General features: G+C 43.1%; 1 protein-coding gene across 1 annotated transcript in view; it reads right to left on the minus strand.

The window, feature by feature from the left end:
* LOC141257870 (vomeronasal type-2 receptor 26-like) overlaps positions 1-12544 on the minus strand; it is a 32778-nt gene extending 20234 nt beyond the window's left edge. Inside the window, exons 1-3 of the mRNA XM_073672879.1 lie at positions 12389-12544; positions 12088-12306; positions 6830-6953 (exon numbers count right to left, since the gene is read on the minus strand). Of these exons, the coding sequence (XP_073528980.1) occupies positions 6830-6953; positions 12088-12306; positions 12389-12544 (499 nt within the window). The remainder of the gene's footprint in view (positions 1-6829; positions 6954-12087; positions 12307-12388) is intronic.
* Positions 12545-25078: the final 12534 nt, after the last annotated feature.

Genomic DNA, 25078 nt, shown 5'->3' on the forward strand with positions numbered 1-25078 from the left:
TAAAGGACCTGATGGTGAAAGACCAGTTCCTGCATCTGTGTCCGACTGAGGTATGGCAGTTCGTAATGGATCGGGAGCCACCAGATGCCAATAAAGCAGCGCAGATCACAGACACCTACAAGGCTAACCGGAGACCGGAGGTGCGGAAGCCGGTCGTCACCAGCTGGAAAGGGGGTAAGCCGTCAACCACCATCCCTGCCCTTGCCAGCCAACCTTCCGGAGGCCTTTTCCCTGTTACCAAGGCCCTGCCTGCATCTGATGCCCGCAGGTGTTATTTCTGCAACCAGACTGGTCATCTCAGCGCCACTTGCCCAGAGAAGCAGAGGAAGAACCCCCCATCCAAGGCCCCAGGGCCTAAGGCATCCGTTCTTTTGGTGGGTGGGCCAGTTGGGAGGGCCTGTGAAAACTTGCAGTCTGTCAGGGTGGGGAACACTCTCACTATAGGCCTCAAGGACACTGGGGCCGAACGAACCCTCATCCGACCCGAACTGGTGTCCACTGAAGAACTTATTCCAGGAAAGACCCTGACTGTCACCGGGATTGGGGGCGTCCGATGCCCCTTGCCCATGGCCCGGGTTTTTATTGATTGGGGTGCGGGGAGTGGGGTGAAGGAAGTGGGAGTATCTGACAACCTACCTGAAAATGTTTTGTTGGGAACTGATTTGGGGAGGATGTTTGCTTATTATGTCCCTGACACCCCTCCCAGATCTGATACGGTTGGTAAGGTTAATACTGATAATGGGAATGTCAATGCTTTACCTGATGATGATGATGATGATGATGATGATGATGATGATGATGATGATGAGGATGATGATGATGATAATGTTGTATTGGAAGGTGCAGGAGAACTCAGCCATGTCACTCTGCGGGGTGATGTTGCTGAGGATCCCCTAGCAGGAGCAAAGGTCAGTGCCAAGGGTAATGGGGAGAGGCACGAGGACCATGAAGCAGGTGGTGCTGTGCCAGTGACCAGTGTCACAACAGAAGGTGACCTAGCTGATAGTCGCTGTCTCATACGTAGCACGGTGCCTGAGATAATGGAGGATGATGGAGAAGTAGTTCTCATGGCCTCGCAGGCTAATGAGACGGTGTTATTCCCCAGGGAGACGGCCTATATAGCCGCTGTTAACCGCAGTCAGAGTGCCCAGAACGCAAGTAACGTCCTGCCTTCTGGACCCTCCTCGGACAGAGGAATAACAGGATCAGGTATGGACCCAGAGCCGTTCCCAGAGGGTCCCAGTGAGGACGTGGCCTTAACCTCACTTCTGGCTTCCTCCAGCCAGGAGTTTCAGGCAGCTCTGCACTCAGATGCTAGCTTGGAGACATTAAGGAGCCTCGCTGAGAAACCGACCTCCGAGTCGGATAAGGAGAGGGTATTCTGGGACCAAGGTAGGTTGTACCGGGAGACAGTTCCCTGTACACCCCAACAGGAGTGGCTGAGGGAAAGACAGCTGGTCGTCCCCTACCAATTCAGGGATGAGTTGTTGCGGATCACCCATGAAATTCCACTCGCTGGACACTTGGGGGTCAGCAAAACCAAGGCCCGGCTGTCTCACCACTTTTATTGGCCCAAAATGAGGACGGATGTGGTGAACTACTGTCGCTCCTGTACCACATGTCAAAGAGTGGGAAAGTCAGGGCCAGCTCCCAAAGCCCCCCTGATCTCTTTGCCAGTGATAGAGGAGCCTTTCCAGAAGATTGCTGTGGACATTGTGGGACCACTGGCCATACCCAGCAGCTCTGGAAAACGTTTCATCCTTACCGTGGTAGACTATGCTACCCGGTATCCGGAGGCAGTAGCCCTGTCCTCAATTAGGGCGGATAAGGTGGCGGACGCCCTCTTGGCCATCTTTTCGCGAGTAGCATTTCCCAGGGAGATGCTTACCGACCAGGGGACCCAGTTCATGTCACGCTTAATGGAGGCCCTATGTAAGAAAATGCAGGTGCAGCATTTGGTATCGAGCGCGTATCACCAACAGACCAATGGTTTGTGTGAGTGATTCAATGGTACCCTCAAACAGATGTTAAAAATGCTGGTTGAAACCCAGGGTCGCGACTGGGAGCGTTACCTCCCACACCTGCTATTTGCTTACAGAGAGGTTCCACAGGCCTCGACGGGGTTCTCCCCCTTTGAGCTCCTGTATGGCAGGCGTGTCCGAGGACCCCTTGGGTTGATAAGGGAATTCTGGGAAGAAGAGCCGAGCTCCCCAGGAGTGTCCACCGTGGAGTATGTCATGCGCTTCCGTGACAAGATGCAGACCTTGATGCAGTTGGTGCATGACAACATGGCGCAAGCCCAGGCTGACCAGAAGCATTGGTACGGTCAGAACGCCCGAGAACGGACCTACCAGGTGGGTCAGAAGGTGTGGGTGCTGGTCCCCGTACCAAAGGACAAGCTTCAGGCGGCCTGGGAAGGCCCGTATGTCATTCACCAACAGCTCAACCCGGTCACCTACGTGATCACACTTGACCACGAGCGGGGTAGGCGGAAGGCGTTTCACGTTAATATGATGAAGGCTCATCAAGAACGTGGAACCTGCGTCCTACCGGTCTGCAACCTGCCCGAGGATGGGGAGGATGACCCCCTCTTGGACATGCTCGCCCAAGCGAAGGCCAGCGGGTCCCTAGAGGATGTAGAGATAAGCGACTTGCTATCCGCAGACCAGAGGTCTCAGCTGCGAGCAGTGCTGAAACCCTTCCAAGCAGTGTTCACCAACATGCCTGGCAGGACTGAGGCGGCGGTCCATGAAGTGGACACCGGGAATCATGCCCTACTCCGGCGGACAGCCTATCGAATCTCCGACGAGGTGCAGCATGTCATGCGCCAGGAGGTCGAGGAGATGCTGAAGCTGGGGGTGATTAAGCGGTCCAAGAGCGCGTGGGCCTCACCTGTAGTCCTGGTGCCAAAGAAGGACTGGACCACCCGGTTCTGTGTGGACTACAGGGGGCTCAACGCTATCACAGCCTCTGATGCACAACCAATGCCACGCATTGAGGAGCTGCTGGAGCGGTTAGCCAGTGCGAGCTATCTCTCCATTGTGGATTTGAGTCGGGGATATTGGCAGATTCCCTTGAGCCCCGGGGCCCAGGAGAAGTCCGCCTTTATCACCCCCTTCGGATTGTATGAATCCACGGTCATGCCTTTCGGCATGAAAAATGCCCCTGCCACTTTCCAGCGAATGGTCAACCACCTGCTCCAGGGACTGGAGAGGTACGCAGTGGAGTACCTGGATGACATTGCCATCTTCAGTCCCACCTGGGAGGATCACCTCGAGCATCTGCAGCAGGTGCTCGGGCGCATTCACCAGGCGGGCTTGGCCATCAAGCAGGGAAAGTGCCAGATGGGCATGAACGAGGTCCACTACCTGGGGCACCAGGTAGGTGGGGGTACTCTGAAGCCAGAGCCTGGGAAAGTGGACGCTATCGTGTCCTGGCCCACCCCCATGACCAAGAAGCAGGTGCAGTCCTTCTTGGGCACCGCAGGGTACTATAGACGCTTTGTACAAGACTATAGTAGCCTTGCGAAGCCCTTGACAGACCTCACCAGGAGGAGCCTACCCCATTCAGTCAAATGGACAGATGAATGCGAGGTGGCCTTTTGGGCTTTGAAGACTGCCCTGAGCAGATCTCCTGTGCTAAAGGCGGTCGACGGCAAACGGCCCCTCTTCGTACAGACCGACGCCAGTGAGTTTGGCCTCGGTGCTGTACTCAGCCAGGTCGACTCGGGGAACCAAGAACACCCCGTGTTGTACCTAAGTCGGATACTGCTGCCGAGGGAAGTGGCCTATTCCACCATAGAGAAGGAGGGCCTGGCCATTGTATGGGCCCTCAACCGCTTACAGCCTTACTTGTACGGGCGCCCCTTCACTGTCGTGACTGACCACAACCCCCTGAGTTGGCTGCACACCATGTCCAGTGCCAATGGAAGGTTGTTACGCTGGAGCCTCACCCTCCAGCAGTACGACTTTACCGTTCAACACCGCAAAGGCAGCGAGCATGGCAATGCCGATGGGTTGTCCCGGCGAGGGAAGCCTCCAGAGATACGCTTGGAGGAGTACCAGAAGGTCCTACCTCCATAGCGCAGTCTAAAAGGGGGAGGTGTCAGACAAAATGTATTTTTGTCCGAGTTTTAAAAATGAGAGATGTCCTAAATTTCCACCCCCCCTGTCCATTTGTAAGACATAGGACTTACTGTAGCTTTCCCCAACCCTCAGGAATTTTTATGACGCCATAAAACCTCAGCCCAGAGCAAGTATACTGGTATACCCTGGATGTTTCCCTCCAATTCTATTGTTTAGCTTTACAAACGTTTAATGTTGATTTTAATAATGCACATGACTGTCACAAACACAGGGACCACATTTTTGAGATGGTCACCTTTTTCCAATTGTGATGGTGTGGTTTTCGTGACTAGGAGACCACCGGAAGCCCGGGAAATGGATTCTGAGCTTCTGAGTGTCATAGAGATATCATATTTAATATCCAATCTCATGAATATTGATGATGGCAAACATGATGTCTCCATCTTGGATGTGGGACCCCCCACACCAAGATATGAAATCTGAAGGATTTCTAGGTCATATGCAGCTGGGTGGGTTCACAAAACCGAGCCTCCGTGTGAGGTAAACACCATAGGTGTTTCCTAAGGTTTGGCCCCTGTACTAAAAACCAGTACGGCCATTTTAAGTCATTCTTCTCAGGGACGTCAGACGCATGCACACCACGCTGCGTAGAAGAATCACATCTAATTTCCGGGGAGCCGTCCCCCCCACAGAATCTGAGACCATCACCACGTGGCGCAGGTTTTGCTATCACTTATCCCTTTTATTTTAATAACTGTTTATGCATATATGTAAATTGTCTCTTTTGTAATATCTTGTATATCTTTTGTAAACACTGCCCCCTTTTGGGAGTAAATCATTATTATTTACCAGTTTCGTTCTTCTTGTCCTATGTTGAGCAAACACATTCCTCACCCGCTAATTCACGTTACCTACCAGGTACCTGATCCACCTGTTAAGCGATCGGTGGTGGCAGTATACCAGTATTTATGTGATATTGTGGTTTGAGGGTGGCTGGTCGGAGGTATATATACGTTCCTGCAAGGAACTGGTGGTATATATACGTCCTGTCATATCACGTGCCACAATAGTCGACATAAAATAGAGCAGCTGCACCCGGGTTTGACCAGCAGGATAAGGGGGCGCCAGAGGGCTGCAAAGTCTGACCCAAATGTAAGTGTTGTTTCCTGACAGGTGTGGTCTGGAGTTTAAATAGCCAGCCTTTTTAACCATGTGGTGTTCAGTATCTGGAGAGGCTAGCTCCACAGAGAGGAGCTTGCATTTTTGTGCTAAACCTGAACCATGTGTTGTTAACTCTGAGTGGCTGGACCCCGGCAGATGTAAGGACTATGCTGTATCTTTTTATTTTGCTTTGACCTTATGCCAGAAGTGCCGTGTTTATTTTATGAACTCTATATTGGTTTATGCCGTTGGTAATAAACCAATCTGAAACTTAAAAAGACAGCGTTCCGTGTCTACCTCAGTGTACAGCCGAGAGACCCGCTCAACCACAATATATACAGTCATGGCCGAAAGAGTTGGCACCCTTGAAGTTGTTCCAGAAAATGAAGTATTTCTCCCAGAAAACTGACCACAGCAGGACAATGACCCCAAACATACTTCAAGGAACCCCCAGAAATGGATGGAAACAAAGCGCTGGAGAGATCTGAAGTGACAATAATGAGTCTGGATCTAAATCCCATTGATCACCTGTGGAGAGATCTTACAATTGCTTTTGGGAGAAGGTGCCTTCACATATAAAAGACCTGGAGCAGTTTGCAAAAGAAGAGTGATCCAAAATTCCAGCTGAGAGGTGTAAGAAGTTTGTGGATGGTTATAAGAAGAGATTTATTGCAGATATTTATTCCAAAGGACATGTAACCAAATATTAAGTTGAGAGTGCCAACAATTTTTTCGGCCCCATTTTTGGGGATTTGTGCGAAATTATGTCCAATTTTCCTTCTTTTCCTCTGGGAGGAAATAATTATGTGTATAACAAGACTTGTAATTGTGATAATTTCCTGGGAGAAATACTTCATTTTCTGGAACAATTTCAAGGATGCCAACACTTTCGGCCATGACTGTATATACCCATGTGTTGGATTATCCCTGGACGGTTGCTATTCAAGGGTGGAAACGGATGTGTATATACTGTAAGTCTGTGTAAGCGCCATCAAATCATCAGGGCATTGTGTGACTGTTGTGACAATTGGTGGCAATGGTGGGATATATTCCCGATTTCTCTGGCACTAACAATATGGCGTATTTGACTCAGTGGTATAGCAGAACTGGGTTTGACTCAGTGGTATAGTAGAGCTGGGTTTGACTCAGTGGTATAGCAGAACTGGGTTTGACTCAGTGGTATAGCAGAACTGGGTTTGACTCCGTAATGTAGCAGAACTGGATTTGAAACAAGCCAAAGGCAGGTAGAGCGGAGTTTAGAAAGTAGTCACTGGTAGCCGGGAATTTGTTCGGAAGCGGAGTTTTTACGACTGCTTTCACAAGTTGTGGCCATGTTGCTTTTTCGGTTACAATGGTGACACAACAAAAAGTTGTGGTTTTACTAAGATGGTGGCAAATAGATGCACTGCAGCCGCAACGTATGAATACGGCCCGACTCTTACGTCTTTTCCTAAGTTGATTTAATCAAAGTGCAGCTTTTGTACCTTCATGGTTAATGAGAGAGAAGTCCTTCATGATGGACACTTCAGAACCAGTTACTTTATACAGTAAGAAGAAATAGTTTACCATCGTGAGATACCAACCGGTCTTATTAGAGATCTCTCTTTCTGGACAGGGGGCACAGTTGTAACAACATTCCTTATGACCTTTCAGTGGGATTTTTTGATATCCAGGGGGACAACTCACGCTGCACACTGATCTGGGCACCTAGATAAAAAAAAATGACCAATACAGAGATACATAATGGTAGAAACAACTGCAAAATATTCATCTGGTAAAATTCCTGAGTAGTATGATCTCAGAAGGAAAACCAACATTTTGTTGTCTTTTACCATGTAGTCCCAAACTCTATACGGGGGGATTTATCAGTCCCTTTATACCAGTTTGTTGGCATCAAAAAGCTGCAAAAATTCTCAAAAAAAAAAGTACCAAAATTTGCAAAAACATTTGTGACTGTACCAAAAAAAAAACCTTAGCAAAAAGCAATATACGCATTGTATGCCAGAAATCATTTTGTAATTGGAAGCTGAAATCTACTACAACTACAGTAAGAGTTCATATTCTGATGCAACAGCATATAAGAAATGACCCCTGATGAAGGTACTAGGCAGCAGCGAAATGTGTGGGGATCTTGCACCATCAGGCACCTCACTTACAGTGAAGGAAATAAGTATATGGTCCCTTGCTGTTTTTGTAAGTTTGCCCACTGACAAAGACATGAACAGTCTATAATTTTAAGGGTAGGCTAATTTTAACATTGAGAGATAGAATATCCCAAAAAAATCAAGAATATCACATTGTATAAATTAGATAAATTTATTTGCATTTTGTAGTGAGAAATAAGTATTTGATGCCTCTGGCAAACAACACTTAATACTTGGTGGTAAAACCCTTGTTGGCAGCACAGCAGTCAGACGTTGTTTGTAGTTGATGATGAGGGTTGCGCACATGTCAGGAGGAGTTTTGGTCCACTCCTCTTTGCAGATCATCTCTAAATCATTTAGATTTTGAGGCTGTCGCTTGGCAACTCGGAGCTTCAACTCCCTCCATAAGTTTTCTATGGGATTAAGGTCTGGAGACTGGCTAGGCCACTACATGACCTTACTGTGCTTCTTTTTGAGCCACTCCTTTGTTGCCTTGGCTGTATGTTTTGGGTCATTGTCTTACTGGAAGACCCAGCCACGACCCATTTTTAATGTCCTGGCGGAGGGAAGGAGGTTGTCACTCAGGATTTTACGGTACATGGCTCCATCCATTCTCCTATTGATGCGGTGAAGTAGTCCTGTGCCCTTAGCAGAGAAACACCCCCAAAACAATGTTTCCACTTCCATGCTTGACAGTGGGGATGGTGTTCTTTGGGTCATAGGCAGCATTTCTCTTCCTCCAAACACGGTGAGTTGAGTTAATGCCAAAGAGCTCAATTTTTGTCTCATCTGACCACAGCACCTTCTCCCAATAACTCACAGAATCATCCAGGTGTTCATTGGCAAACTTCAGATGGCCTGCACATGTGCCTTCTTGAGCAGGGGGACCTTGCGGGCACTCCAGGATTTTAAACCTTTAAGGCGTAATGTGTTACCAATGGTTTTCTTGGTGACTGTGGTCCGAGCTGCCTTGAGATCATTAACAAGTTCCCCCTGTGTAGTTTTAGGCTGATCTCTCACCTTCCTCATGAGATCGTAGAAGAAATTTTAGAACCACTCTCCATAATCTTTGAAAATTCTTGGAGAACAGGAGAAGTCCCAGAAGACTGGAGAAGAGCAAATGTTGTTCCTATCTTCAAAAAGGGGAAGAAGGTGGACCCAGGGAACTATAGGCCGGTGAGTCTGACTTCTATACCAGGAAAGATCTTTGAACAAATTATTAAACAACATGTATGTAAGTACATGGATAAGAATGAAGTGATTAACCAGAGTCAGCATGGGTTTGTAACTAACAAGTCATGTCAGACTAACTTAATTTCCTTCTATGACAGAATCACTGACTGGGTGGATCAGGGAAATGCTGTAGATATAGTATATCTTGACTTCAGCAAAGCATTTGACAAAGTATCTCACACCATCCTTATTGAAAAAATGACCAAGTATGCAATGGACCAGGCAACTGTTAGGTGGATTCATAACTGGCTTATTGATCGGACTCAAAGGGTGGTTGTAAATGGCTTCACATCCAGCTGGATGAATGTCTCAAGTGGGGTACCACAGGGCTCCGTCCTGGGACCTGTATTGTTCAACATCTTTATCAATGATTTAGATGAAGGAATTGAGGGTAAACTGATTAAATTTGCTGATGACACAAAGCTAGGAGGGATAGCTAATACTAGAGAAGAGAGAGAGAGGATTCAAAAAGACCTAAATAAACTGGAGCAGTGGACAGCAACCAACAGAATGGTTTTTAACAGGGAAAAATGCAAAGTACTACATCTGGGCAATAAAAATGAAAAAAGCATATACAGAATGGGAGGAATAGAGCTAAGCAACAGTACATGTGAAAAAGACTTAGGTATACTAATAGATCATAGACTGAACATGAGTCAACAGTGTGATGCAGCAGAAAAAAAGGCAAATACAATTCTGGGATGTATTAACAGAAGCATACAGTCTAGATCACGTGAAGTCATTATCGGTCTTTACTCCTCTTTGGTCAGACCTCATCTGGAATACTGTGTACAGTTTTGGGCACCACATTTTAAAAAAGACATAGACAAACTGGAGCAAGTTCAGAGAAGAGCGACCAGAATGGTGACTGGTCTGCAAACCATGTCCTATGAGGAACGGTTGCAGGATTTGGGAATGTTTAGCTTGCAAAAAAGAAGACTGAGAGGAGACTTAATAGCTGTCTACAAATATGTCAAGGGCTGTCACATTGTAGAAGGATCATCTTTATTCTCATTTGCACAAGGAAAGACTAGAAGCAATGGGATGAAACTAAATGGGAGGAGACACAGATTAGATATTAGAAAAACTTTTTGACAGTTAGGGTGATTAATGAGTGGAACAGGCTGCCACGAGAGGTGGTGAGTTCCCCTTCAATGGACGTCTTCAAACAGAGGCTGGACAGACATCTGTCTGAGATGATCTAGTGAATCCTGCTTTGAGCAGGGGGTTGGACCAGATGACCCAGGAGGTCCCTTCCAACTCTACCATTCTATGATTCTATGATCAAGGATACTCCACAAGGTGAGATTTTGCATGGTGCCCCAGATCGATGTCAATTGACAGTCATTTTGTATTTCTTCCATTTTCTTACTATTGGACCAACAGTTGTCTCCTTCTCCCCCAGCATCTTACTTATGGTTTTGTAGCCCATTCCAGCTTTGTGTAGGTCTATGATCTTGTCCCTGACATCCTTAGAAAGCTCTTTGGTCTTGCCCATGTTGTAGAGGTTAGAGTCTGACTGATTCATTGAGTCTGTAGACCGGAGTCTTTTATACAGGTGACTATGTAAGACAGCTGTCTTTAATGCAGGTAACGAGTTGATTAGGAGCGTCTAACTGGTCTGTAGGAGCCAGAACTCATAATGGTTTGTAGGGGATCAAATACTTATTTCTCACCTCAAAATGCAAAAAAAAAAAATCTAATTTATACAATGTGATTTTCTTGACTTTTTTTGGGATATTCTATCTCTCAATGTTAAAATTAACCTACCCTTAAAATTATAGACTGTTCATGTCTTTGTCAGTGGGCAAACTTACAGAAACAGCAAGGGATCAAATACTTATTTCCCCCACTGTATGTTTCCTGATCTCATGTGGCTGTATCTTGTACCTTACTAGTAGGTTGCATTTTATAGTCACTGTTTGTTATGTGCTCAGGACTTATTGTCCTGCTTTCTTTATGTGTGTTATTTATCATTTAGATATTATAACATTTGTTGTAATTCCATAACTTTCAGCAAATTTTCATTATCTGGGGAGAATTCCATTCATTTGTGCCTGGTGTTTGGGGGTATTCTTGGATTCTTATATCCAGACCCCGGTCCACCGTTTATATACATTTTTAACAATATTTATTATACAATATAGTTGTTGTGCACTATATATAGTTTCTGTGCATCTGTTCTCTCCTTTTCCTTACAGATATCAAATATTGTATGTGTCACATCTATTAAAGGTGAACATCTCCTAATGTATCTTCTGCACCTTACTCCAGCGGAGTTTTGGATGAAGACTGGAATATGAAAGTCCATTCTTGATAAATTCCCCTTGTTTCTGAGATTACATCTTCCTGGAGGTCCATCTATGAAGCTCCATCCTTCTAACACCTGTGCTCCCCTTGTTTCTGAGATTCCATCTTCCTGGAGGTCCATCTATGAAGCTCCATCCGTCTAACACCTGTGCTCCCCTTGTTTCTGAGATTCCATCTTCCTGGAGGTCCATTTATGAAGCTCCATCCTTCTAACACCTGTGCTCCCCTTGTTTCTGAGATTCCATCTTCCTGGAGGTCCATTTATGAAGCTCCATCCTTCTAACACCTGTGCTCCCCTTGTTTCTGAGATTCTATCTTCCTGGAGGTCCATCTATGAAGCTCCATCCTTAACACCTGTGCTCCCCTTGTTTCTGAGATTCCATCTTCCTGGAGGTCCATCTATGAAGATCCATCCTTCTAACACCTGTGCTCCCCTTGTTTCTGAGATTCCATCTTCCTGGAGGTCCATCTATGAAGCTCCATCCTTAACACCTGTGCTCCCCTTGTTTCTGAGATTCCATCTTCCTGGAGGTCCATCTATGAAGCTCCATCTTTCTAACACCTGTGCTCCCCTTGTTTCTGAGATTCCATCTTCCTGGAGGTCCATGTATGAAGCTCCATCCTTCTAACACCTGTGCTCCTGAGGCTTCATGTTTCCAGGTGATATGTTCCTTGAATGATCGAATACCTTGAGTTTCTGATTCTGTCCATCTGCAGTCCTGGGGCCTCTGTGTTCTCGAGTTTTCATGTGAGCTTATAAAATACCTTTATTCCTATTAGTGGGTGCTGGACTCTCAGTGTTTTCCATGGTTCTTTTATCCCGAGTTCCAAGTTTCTGAAGATTCACAATCCCCAATCTCCATGCCTTTCATTTTTAAAAGGGTCTTTCAAGCGACCTACGGCGAACCAGATGTTATAAAACTACAATTCCTTTACAGGTGCAAGCTGTCTGGAGGCTGTCAGGTCATATTGGGAATTGTAGCTTCTCCATCATCTGAAGTTCGGGAGGTTCCTGGACTATTGAGTAGAGAATATAACAAAAATGTATAGCTATTAATTACCCCTTGAATCAGCCATCTCTGTAGATCTGCTGCTAAGGTGGTCTCTGCTGGTATTGGTAGTGATGATGTCGTATTTAGGATTGAGCAACATACCTGAGAAAATTTTGGACTCCACATGATGGCATCGCTGTTGATATGAAATCGGTCACTGATTTCTTCATAATAGCCAACTGTCCTTCTTTGAAGAGACTTGTTTGGAAAAACTACAAGGTTTAAGATATCAATTTTGGCAAAAAAGTGTCCATCTCCATTAAAATAAACCTCTTCTTGTCCTCGGGTCTTAAAATGAATATTCTTTAGAAAACGGTTGAGCTGCAAATAAAAAACATATGTAATAAACCCCTGAACTCCATGTTCTACAGATACCTCTTTCTCATCTACTGTACATACATACAGATTCTTCACTTCCCATCACCCATGACAGCACCTTGGAGGGAACTGCCCAATTATTGGACATGAAGCCAAGAGCACAAAATAAAAAGGCAACTCCAACTTTCAGTTTTCTGTGCTTTGGATGAAGGAGCCTTGAGCACACGCCCGGTTCATACATGAATCATGGAACACCTTTGGGCTGGTCCATAGCAATTTCTAGTAAGAATTGCAGTGAGTACATTGGCCCAGTCGGATACTGGAACATTAACATAAACTTGTTGAAATTTAGATTTTATGCCTCAAGTACCTACTGCCTCATGTTTGATGTTGGTCGTCTTGCGGCCTCGTGTTTTATGTTCAGACTGCAGCCTCATGTTTGATGTTTGGACTGTGGCCTCATGCTTGATGAGCACCCTCATGGATGATGGGGGACAGCAGCCTTTTGTTTGGTTTGCAGCTTTGTGTTTGATTCTTAATCTGCAGTCGTTTGTCAATCATTTGGTCTGCAGCCTTGTGATTGGTCTGCCTTCTCGTGTGTCTTGTTTTGTCTGCCACCTCATGTTTGGCCTGCCACCTCAAGTCTGATGTTTGGCTTCCCTGGGGTTTGGCCTGCCACCTCAAGTCTGGTGTTTGGCTTCCCTGGGGTTTGGCCTGCCACCTCAAGTCTGATGTTTCGCTTCCCTGGGGTTTGGCCTGCCACCTCAAGTCTGGTGTTTGGCTTCCCTGGGGTTTGGCCTGCCACCTCAAGTCTGGTGTTTGGCTTCCCTGGGGTTTGGCCTGCCACCTCAAGTCTGGTGTTTGGCTTCCCTGGGGTTTGGCCTGCCACCTCAAGTCTGGTGATTGGCTTGAAGCCTTAGGTTTGGTTTTTCCCACTACCCAGCCTGCTGCCTCTGCCTCATGGCACGACACGACTTGATGTGGCCTTTGTTCTCAGTGTCTTTTGGCCTTGTATGACCTTTGGTGTTATGCATTATCTGTGTGGATTTGCCTATTTAGCCAGCTGAATTGTGGCTTTGTAGGTTTCTTTTGTCACTACAGCTTAATAACATGATTTTTTTACATGTCGCTTTCTACTTCAAAACTTCATTATTGTGTTGCCTATAGCCAAATTCCACTGATCATGGTGAAGCAAAACTTACAGACAATGGGGGTCTATTGTGATTCTATCAAACATTAAGGAGGGGGCAGTAAGTTCTACCCTTAATAATATGCAGTCCTACAAGAAGTCAGTGATTTCCAGTCTATCCCTTCTACTTGGACGTTCATATCGCACAAAATCAAATGAAACCATTATAAGCCAAGTAATTCCTCATCAGTCTGGATTGATAGAATTAACTGGTAGGCATTTAAAGTTGGTAAACCATCTATGTCGTAGTTTGTCCTCTTAGTTCGGTTTGTAAAGATGGACATTGTTGTGCTAAGCAGAATGAAACCGTTGTAAGTCCAGTTCATCTTATTAGTCTGGAGTCAAAGAATGGACTGGTTGGCATTTAACTTAGTAAAGCCATCTATGTTCCAGTTTATCCTCCTAGCTAAAGTTGGCAGATGGTCGCAGTTATGCTAAGCCAAAGGAAAACTTTGTAAATCCAATTAATCCCCCTAGTCTGGAGTTATGAATTGCTCTGATCAGCATTTAAGTTGGTAAACATCTACAGTCATGGTACCCTTGAAATTGTTCCAGAAAACAAAGTATTTTTCCCAGGAAATTATTGCAATTACACCTGTTTTGTTATACACAGGTTTATTTCCTTTGTGTGTATTGGAACAACACAGAAACAGAGAAAAAAAAAGGAAAACTGGACAAAATTTCATTCAAAACTCCAAAAATGGGCCAGACAAAATTGTTGGCACCCTCAACTTAATATTTGGTTTGATACGCTTTGGAATAAATAACGGCAATCAATCGTTTTCTATAACCATCAGCTTCTTACACCTCTCAGCTGGAATTTTGGCGCACTACTCTATTTTACAAACTGCTCCAGGTCTCTCATATGTGAAGACGTCTTCTCCCAACAGCAATTGTAAGATCTCTCCACAGGTGATCAATCAGATTTAGATCCGGACTCATTGCTGCCACTTCAGAACTCTCCAGCGCTTTGTTTCCATCCATTTCTGGGGGCTTCTCGAAGTATGTTTGGGTAATTGTATTGCTGGAAGACCCATAACCTGGGATGCAAACCCAGCTTTCGGACAGTGTGCGCTACATTGCAACTCAAAATTCTTTGGTAATTGTCATATGTCTGGGCTCAAACCCTTGAGCCTGTGTTTTGTGGTCAGCTTCTCTGTCCCTCAATCCACAGCAGATACACCTTTTCTCCAGGCGTCAGTTTAGCATAACACAGGTGTTTTCATTTATTCATTTGTCTACCCTATCACCTTTTGGGTGCAGCTTTATATACTTTCCCCCCTGCCAGCATTTCCTGCTGGTGATAGTCTCATTTGGATGTTCAGCCATTCTGCAGCAGTTTAAAACCAGTCAGTGAAATTCCAGCTAGGGTTAAACTCCTTGCTGTTTCTGTTCTTTGCTCTACACCTATCTTCTGTTTATTTCTAGGAAGTAGGCGGCATATTATCTAACAGTACGTACTTTATTTTGTATTACATGGTTTATTTTACTCACTCTGGGATCTTTCCTTTTTTTAGCACACTTTCCCTTTTGTAGGTAATTCTCACACTGCTCTGCCCTCCGTTTTTTTAGGAGAAACATGAAGCCCCATTGCCTTTCAGGTGTCATCCGAATTGCCATCTTCTAGACTGTGGTTAGGGCTAACTCTGCTTATCCAGCAACCACTAGAGACTGTGAGGTCAGGATCTCTAGTCTGTACAGGAACTAGTTGCAGTTGCAGTTTTTAGCAATTATCCCGAGTGAGTAGCTACATTAGCATAACATAATCTTCAGATTTCATGATGTCTTGCACACTCTATCTTGGTCTCATCTGTCTACAAGTTGCGTTCACAGAAGGATTTTGGCTTACTCATGTACATTTTGGCAAACTGCAGTCTAGCTTTTGTATGTCTCTTTGTGTGTCAGCAGTGGGGTCCTCCGAGGTCTCCTCCCATAGCGTTTCATATCATCCACATGTGAACGTATAGTTCACGCTGACACTGATGCACCCTGAGCCTGCAGGACAGCTTAAATTTCTTTGGAACTTGATTGGCACTGCTTATCCACCATCCGGACTATCCTGTGTTGCAACCTTTCATCAATTTTTCTCCAGGGAGAGTAGCTATAGTGCCACAGGTTGTAAACTTCCTGATTCCTGAAGATGGATTTGTAACCTTGAGATTGTTGATAGTTTTCAACAATTTTGGTTCTCAAGTCCTTAAACAGTTCTCTTCTCCTCTTTCTGTTCTCCATGCTTAGTGCGGCACACACAGACACACAATGCAAAGATTTTTTTATCTGGTTTCAGGTGTGATTGTCATTTTCACCACACCTGTTACTTGCTACAAGCAAGTTTGAACTAGCATCACATGCTTGAAACAAAGTTGTTTACCCACATTTTTGGAAAGGAGACAATAATTTTGTCTAGCCCATTTTGGGGGTTTAGTGTGAAATTATATCCAAATTGCCTTTTTTCTCTGTTTTTACATAGAATCATAGAATGGTAGAGTTGGAAGGGACCTCCTGGGTCATCTGGTCCAACCCCCTGCTCAAAGCAGGATTCACTAAATCATCTCAGACAGATGTCTGTCCAGCCTCTGTTTGAAGACGTCCATTGAAGGGGAACTCACCACCTCTCGTGGCAGCCTGTTCCACTCATTAATCACCCTAACTGTCAAAAAGTTTTTTCTAATATCTAATCTGTGTCTCCTCCCATTTAGTTTCATCCCATTGCTTCTAGTCTTTCCTTGTGCAAATGAGAATAAAGATGATCCTTCTACAATGTGACAGCCCTTGACATATTTGTAGATAGCTATTAAGTCTCCTCTCAGTCTTCTTTTTTGCAAGCTAAACATTCCCAAATCCTGCAACCGTTCCTCATAGGACATGGTTTGCAGACCAGTCACCATTCTGGTCGCTCTTCTCTGAACTTGCTCCAGTTTGTCTATGTCTTTTTTAAAATGTGGTGCCCAAAACTGTACACAGTATTCCAGATGAGGTCTTACCAAAGAGGAGTAAAGACCGATAATGACTTCACGTGATCTAGACTGTATGCTTCTGTTAATACATCCCAGAATTGTATTTGCCTTTTTTGCTGCTGCATCACACTGTTGACTCATGTTCAGTCTATGATCTATTAGTATACCTAAGTCTTTTTCACATGTACTGTTGCTTAGCTCTATTCCTCCCATTCTGTATATGCTTTTTTCATTTTTATTGCCCAGATGTAGTACTTTGCATTTTTCCCTGTTAAAAACCATTCTGTTGGTTGCTGCCCACAGCTCCAGTTTATTTAGGTCTTTTTGAATCCTCTCTCTCTCTTCTCTAGTATTAGCTATCCCTCCTAGCTTTGTGTCATCAGCAAATTTAATCAGTTTACCCTCAATTCCTTCATCTAAATCATTGATAAAGATGTTGAACAATACAGGTCCCAGGACGGAGCCCTGTGGTACCCCACTTGAGACATTCATCCAGCTGGATGTGAAGCCATTTACAACCACCCTTTGAGTCCGATCACTAAGCCAGTTATGAATCCACCTAACAGTTGCCTTGTCCATTGCATACTTGGTCATTTTTTCAATAAGGATGGTGTGAGATACTTTGTCAAATGCTTTGCTGAAGTCAAGATATACTATATCTACAGCATTTCCCTGATCCACCCAGTCAGTGATTCTGTCATAGAAGGAAATTAAGTTAGTCTGACATGACTTGTTAGTTACAAACCCATGCTGACTCTGGTTAATCACTTCATTCTTATCCATGTACTTACATACATGTTGTTTAATAATTTGTTCAAAGATCTTTCCTGGTATAGAAGTCAGACTCACCGGCCTATAGTTCCCTGGGTCCACCTTCTTCCCCTTTTTGAAGATAGGAACAACATCTGCTCTTCTCCAGTCTTCTGGGACTTCTCCTGTTCTCCAAGAATTTTCAAAGATTATGGAGAGTGGTTCTAAAATTTCTTCTACGATCTCCTTCAGTACTCTGGGGTGTAATTCATCTGGACCTGGAGACTTGAACTCATTTATGTTAGCTAAATATTCCCTCACAATCTTTCTGTTTACAGATAACTTGGATTCTGCTATTCCTTTAAAAGGACAGTGAAGATCAGTTGATGTTACATTTTCTTTCTGAGAGAAAACAGATGCAAAATAGAAATTAAAAAGTTCGGCCTTCTCAACATCCTCTCTTACCATTTCTCCATTTTCATCCTGTAAAAATCCTATAGCATCTTTGACTTTTCTTTTACTTTTGACATACCCCCAAAATTCTTTTTATTGCTTTTGACATCTCTTGCAAGCCTTAATTCATTGTCAGCTTTAGCTACCCTGATACGTGCCCTGCAGGATCTGCAGACTGCATTATAATCTTCTTTAGATATGCCTCCCTCTTTCCATTTAATAAACATTTCTTTCTTTCTTTTTAGCATGTGTTTAAGTTCTGTGTTCATCCATCCTGGTTTCCTTAAATGCTTCCCATTCTTCCTACTTTTCGGGATTGTTAACGATTGTGCTTTGAGAATCTCATTTTTAAAAATTTTCCATCCTTCCTGGACATTTTTGTCCTTAAGGACATCCAGCCATTGGATCCCTCCTATTCTCTTTCTGAGTCTCTTAAAATCTGCCTTTCTAAAATCTAACCTTGAAGTTTGAGTCTTCACATGTCTTCCTCCTCTAGTTATCCAAAATTCTATAATAGCATGATCGCTGCCTCCTAGGGTCCCAGCCACCTTTACCTCCTCAACCATTTCCTCCCTGTTTATAAGGATTAGATCCAAAGTAGCAGATCCCCTTGTTTTCTCCCCTACCTTTTGGAAGATAAAGTTGTCAGCAAGAGAGGATAAGAATTTGCTTGACCTGTTAGCTTTACTTGAGAGAGATTCCCAACAAATGTCTGGATAGTTGAAATCTCCCATGACCACTACGTCATATTTTTTGGAGAACTTGGTCATTTGATGCATAAAGAGTTCATCCATATCTTCAGCTTGCCCAGGTGGCCTGTAGTAAATGCCTACAATGGTGTCCTTTCCGTTGTTCTCTCCTTGTATTCTTACCCAAACAGTTTCCACAGAACTCCCAGTCTCTGAAGCTTCAATCTCTGTGCAGATATACGCTTTTCTAACATACAATGCGACACCTCCTCCTCGTTTATCAAGTCTGTTTCTTGCAAATAAGTTGTATCCTTTTAGCCTTTTATTCCAATCATGTGTATCGTCCCACCAAGTTTCAGTGATTCCAATAACATCATATTCCTTTTCCTGCATTAGTAGTTCCAATTCTCCTTGTTTGTTGCCCATGCTTTGTGCATTTGTATAAAAACATTTTAGTTTGTGATTGGTTTCTCTTCCTCCCATATTTTTATTATTTAAATTGTTTTGTCTTTGTTCTTCCTTTCCACTTCCAGTAGCAGAGATCTCAATAGTATTTGTCAGCTGTATGGCTTTTTCTGGCCTTTTGCTTCCCTTCCCACATTGCTCTAGTTTAAAGCTCTTCTGATGAGTGTAGCAAGGCGACTTCCAAATACATGTTTTCCAGTCTTCGTAAGGTGCACCCCATCTCTAGCAAGTAGTCCATCGTATAGGTAATTCATTCCGTGATCCAGAAATCCAAATCCTTGTTGACGGCACCATCGACGTAGCCAGTTGTTCACCTGTAGAATCTTATTCCACCTCATTGTTCCATGGCCATCCACTGGGAGGATGGATGAGAAGACCACCTGCGCTCCCAATTCTTTCACTTTCTTGCCTAAGTCTTCAAAGTCACTGCAGATGGTTTCCAGGTCCTTTCTTGCGGGGTCATTTGTCCCCACATGTATTAGCAGGAATGGGTAGTGATCTGTAGGTCTGAAGAGTCTTGATATCCTGTCAGACACATCTTTAATTTTTGCTCCTGGAAGACAGCACATTTCTCTTGAGGTTATGTCTGGTCTGCAGATAGCGGCCTCTGTTCCTCTTAACAGGGAATCCCCCATGACCACCACTCTCCGTTTTTTCTTCACAACATTCTTCTTTCTCCATCCAGGAGGATTCTGAGGGCTTACAAGGTTATTCATTGCTGGCAAAGTCTTATTTTGCTGTATTTCTTCATGGTTCTCCTGCGTGAGAGCCTGGTACTGGTTCCTGAGCAGTATGGGTGCTGACTGCCTCTCGATCCTCCGGCTTCTCTGGGTCACAGGCTTCCATTCCTCTGTTTCATCAGCTGCAGTTCGAATTTCTTCTCTTTCTGAATCATGAAGAGATAATTCTGCTCTGTCTAAGAACTCTTCACCTTCCTTAATGATTTTCAAGGTAGTTAACCTCTCTTCTAGATTTCGCAACTTTTCCTCCAACAGGGACACAAGCTTGCATTTCTGGCATGTGAAGTTTGGCTTTTCCACTGGCAAGTCTGTGAACATGTAGCAGGATATGCAGCTCACCAAATGGCTCCTGGACTCTTCCATGTTCTTATTGTTAATGTTCTGAAAACAGTGAACAAAGCTTAAAAAAAAAGCTTCAAAATGCGCGCGCCGGTAGGCGCGCGGTTTACCCATGTCCTCTTTTCAGCTCCAACAGCCAAAATCCAGTGTTCTTTGAGCTCGTGGAGACTCTTCACTTACCCCAAAATGCAGTGGGAATATGCAAATTATCTCCTCAGGACTCCTCCCCTGGTTTATATATATATATATATATATATATATATATATATATATATATATATATATATATAATATATATATATTATATATATATATTATATTATATATATATATATATATACATATAATATATATAATATATAATATATATATATTATATATATATATATATATAATATATATATATATATATATAATGGCGTGCTGTTAAACTGTGACTTGTGTTTTCTCTGCCTGCTGTTTGCCACCTACCGTGGAGAGGGGAAGATAAAGCCCTTCTGATTACTAAAAAGACGGCTGTTAAACTGTTTACTGCAATGTGATGTGATTGATGCTAATGCCACTCGGGATAGACACTTGTAAACCTGCAAACCACCCCAATTGATCGGTTCATCATTTACTATGGCTCACTGTCTGCTAAATAACTGTTTTTAATTGTTTGTCAGCATATATGTAAAATAAATGGATTTATACTTTTTCACAAAAATTGCTGCATGTGTAATTACTCTGTCTTTCTACGTAAAATGCTTAATAATGGAGTTAGCATGATTTATATCAAAGTCTGGTTCTTTTTGTGGTATATTAAGAAATTAAACATGTCTATAATAAAACAATTGTAATTGCAATAATTTTTTGGGAGTAAACTTTATTTTCTGGAACAATTTCAAGGGTGCCAACACTTTCGGCCATGACTGTATGTCCCAGTTTATCCTCCTAATTGGATATGTAAGATGGACATGGCTGCACTAAGCAAAATGAAATCATTGGAAGTCCAGTTGATCCTCCTAGTCTGAGGTCATAAGATGGACTGGTTGGCATTTACATATCTAAACATCTACAGTATGTCCCAGGTATCCTCCTAGTGGGAGTTGTAAGACTGACATGATTGCACCAAGCATTGTAAATCCATTTAATCCTCCTACTTTGGAGTCATAAGATGTATTGGTTAGCATTTAGGATGGTAAACATCTATAGTGGCATGTAAAAGTTCGGGCATCCATGGTCAAAATTACTGTTATTGTGAACAATTAAACAAGTTGAAGATGAAATGATCTCTAAAATGCTAAAGTTAAAGATGATACATTTCCTTTGTATTCTACAAAAGAAAAAGAAAAAAAACTCCTAGCTTGAAATGACTTGTCCCTTTAAGAGAAATATTTAAGAGAAATATTACATCTGCAGCCAATCAAGCCGGCACCAGTGAAAAGTTGGGCATATCGGGGTCAGTATGGATCCAATAGTGATGGGACATACATTTTCGGCTTTGGGGCTCGTAAGGGAAGAATATGCATATTTTTCATAACTGTGACACCTGCCTAGAGGCCCCAAATCAATGACAACATGATCGATCACAACAGCCATGTCATGTTTGGTCTCTGGGGAAAGATAAAATCCCGATAAAAAATATGGCTGCGATCTCGAACTTCTGAGGTCGTCAGGAGGGAAGATATCCTATAAGTTGGGAATTTCATAAAATCCTTAAGGGCTGAGAACATCCCACAACCCAGTCCACGTGAGGTCATCAAGGGGCTGTGTGTGGGTGTAACTTAGGTGCTGATAAAAGGTCAAGCCAAATTATGATCTGTGTTCCTATAGAGAGATCCACATCGGTGTATGCATGAATCCTGTTCACTGAACGTCTCCAATTGAAGTGCTCTCCTTCGCTAAGCTGACTCATCTCTGTGAGTGGCGTAGTAAGTTTCTTTCATTATTCCTTTTTATTTTATGTACACTACCGTTCAAAAGTTTGGGGTCATCCAGACAATTTTGTGTTTTCCATGAAAACTCATACTTTTATTTATCAAATGATAATGATAAATAATTTGATAAATGCAAAATGATTAGAAAATATCGTCCAGACATTGAGAAGGTTAGAAATAATGATTTTTATTAGAAAGAATAATTTTCTCCTTCACACTTTGCTTTGGTCACAGAATGCTGCTTTGCAGCAATTCCAGCATTGCAGACTTTTCTAGCTGTTAATTTGCTGAGGTCATCTTGAGACATTTCCCCCCATGCTTCCTGAAGCCCCTCCACAAGTTGGATTGGCTTGATGGGCACTTTTTGCACCATACGATCAAGCTGCTCCCACAACAGCTCAATGGGGTTGAGATCTGGTGACTGCGCTGGCCACTCCATTACAGATAGAATACCACCTGCCTGCTTCTTCCCTAAATAATTCATGCATAATTTGGAGGTGTGCTTTGGGTCATTGTCCTGTTGTAGGATGAAATTGTCTCCAATAAAGCGCTGTCCACAGGGTATGGCATGGCGTTGCAAAATGGAGTGATAGCCTTCCTTATTCAAAATCCCATTTACCTTGTACAAATCTCCCACTTTACCAGCACCAAAGCAACCCCAGACCATCACATTACCTCCACCATGCTTGACAGATGGCGTCAGGCACTCTTCCAGCATCTTTTCAGTTGTTCTGCGTCTCACAATTGTTCTTCTGTGTGATCCAAACACCTCAAACTTTGATTTGTCTGTCCATAAAACTTTTTTCCAATCTTCCTCTGTCCAATGTCTGTGTTCTTTTGCCCATATTAATCTTTTCCTTTTATTAGCCAGTCTCAGATATGGCTTTTTCTTTGCCACTTTGCCCTGAAGGCCAGCATCCCGGAGTCGCCTCTTCACTGTAGACGTTGACACTGGCGTTTTGCGTGTACTATTTAATGAATCTGCCAGTTGAGGAGCTGTGAGGCGTCGATTTCTCACACTAGAGACTCTAATGTCCTTGTCTTGTTGCTCAGTTGTGCAGCGGGGCCTACCACTTCTCTTTCTACTCTGGTTAGAGCCTGTTTGTGCTCTCCTCTGAAGGGAGTAGTACACTCCACTGTAGGAAATCTTCAGTTTCTTGGCAATTTCTCGTATGGAATAGCCTTCATTTCTAAGAACAAGAATAGACTGTCGAGTTTCACATGAAAGTTCTCTTTTTCTGGCCATTTTGAGAGTTTCATAGAACAAACAAATGTAATGCTCCAGATTCTCCACTAGCTCAAAGGAAGGTCAATTTTATAGTTTCTCAAATCAGCCAAACCGTTTTCAGCTGGGCTAACATACTTTTGCAAGGGTTTTCTAAACATCCATTAGCCTTCTTACACAGTTAGCAAACACAATGTACCATTAAAACACTGGAGTGGTGGTTGTTGGAAATGGACCTCTATACACCTATGTAGATATTGCAAAAAAAACTAGACATTTGCAGCTAGAATAGTCATTTAACACATGAACAATGTATAGAGGGTATTTTTGATTCATTTAATGTTAGCTTCATTGAAAAAAAATGTGCTTTTCTTTAAAAAATAATGAAATTTCTAAATGACCCCAAACTTTTGAACTGTAGTGTATATGTTGTATTGTTTTGTCCCCTTTGTAAAATCGTTTAGGCAATATTTATAAAAAATATACATTGTACTGGATGAAATATAAAATTTAATAGTACTGTTCCTTTTGTACTATCATTTGCACCCATAAGCCATACGCTACCAGAACCAGGCGTCCAGTCGGCATGTAAATTAAGAAACGACCGGAGGTGGCAGCGAGTAGTCTTGGGTTATCGTGGAGTTCGCAGTGACTGTATCGGGGGGTAAATACACATATTCCATGAGTTGGAATCGGAGGTGCATATATCATATGCTCACTGTTAGTTTCCCAATAACCGGCCTATTAGTGAAAACAGCCTGCGGCCTCCTGCAATAATCGTTGGGTCAATCGCTTAATTGTCCGGACGATAGGGGGCAGCAGAGAGCTGATCACGACAAGAAAAATCACAGGGAGAGGATCTGCGTGACCTCCCGGTGTGTTATTTCTTGACACCAGTCTTCCCTCCTTCTCTAGAGTCACAAGTTGGATTTGTCGGTATTAGGTGGCTAAACCATCAATATCCCAGTCTTTCCTCCTAGTTGGAGTTGTATTACAAACATAGTTATATTAGATATGGCGAAAATATTTAAAACCTAGTGAAACTTCCTAGTTGAAGTTTAAAGATTGGCATATTGGAATTAAGTCGGTGAAGTCATTATACCCAGTCAGTATTCCGGTGATGAAGTCATAAAACTGTTGAACTACTGAACTAAGTCTGTTGAGACCTTTAAAGGTCCAGTGAATGCTCTTTTCGAGTCATAAAACAGTAACTCTGCAATAAGCTTATAAGGGGAAGAGTCGATGGATTAAGGGATCTCCTTGCCTGTCAGACTCCTTTAATGAAGGATGAACATCTTTGGTAGTCAAGGTGAATGCCTTGGGATTGAGGTAAAACTGTGTTCTGATTATTACACAAAGAAAAAAAAGGATTTGGTACAGTGTCAGCCAATAAAATAAATGATGTTACAAAGCAAGCTTTCAAGACAAGCCTAAGGAAGAGACCTAGATGTCTTGAAAGCTTGCTTTGTAACATCATTAATTTTATTTTTTGTTAGCCATTAGAAGGTATTATAACTACAAGATTATCTTGTTTTTCCCACTGAGAATATTCCCACAAAAACAGGATCAAATGTCCACAGGTTACATGGTTGCGGAGTTCTAATACCCTTGGATTAAGACCACCTCGCCTTCAATGAATGCCATATGAGGACTCAATTTCTCTACGTCTGAATTGGTTCCTCATGTAAATAAAATGGTGTATGTTTCCAGTCCCTTTATTTTTCACATGGGTAATGGTTATCGCTTGGTTTCCAAGTCTCATTGAGGGAAGAGTAATCTGTGTAGCACTTAACCTTCTCCGCTAACGATCATCATGTTTGGACTGCATTTTAAGCATCCATTAACGTTGCAGAATTGATGCCATTATAGAGAAGAGGATGAATTCTATAATCTCTAAATGAGTGTTTGATCAAGGTATTTCTGTATATCAAATAGCTTTGATCACTTTTTTTTTTCCTGTTCTAGTTGTGCCAGATCTTCATACTTAGCTAAAATGCAGCAACCAGAAGTTCTTGAAGATGAAATTCTTGAACTACAGAAGTTTTTGGG

The sequence above is a fragment of the Phyllobates terribilis genome, unplaced genomic scaffold (genome assembly GCF_046119375.1).
Source record: "Phyllobates terribilis strain yellow unplaced genomic scaffold, ASM4611937v1 Scaffold_3__8_contigs__length_932513732, whole genome shotgun sequence".
In the NCBI taxonomy this organism is placed as follows: Eukaryota; Metazoa; Chordata; class Amphibia; order Anura; family Dendrobatidae; genus Phyllobates; species Phyllobates terribilis.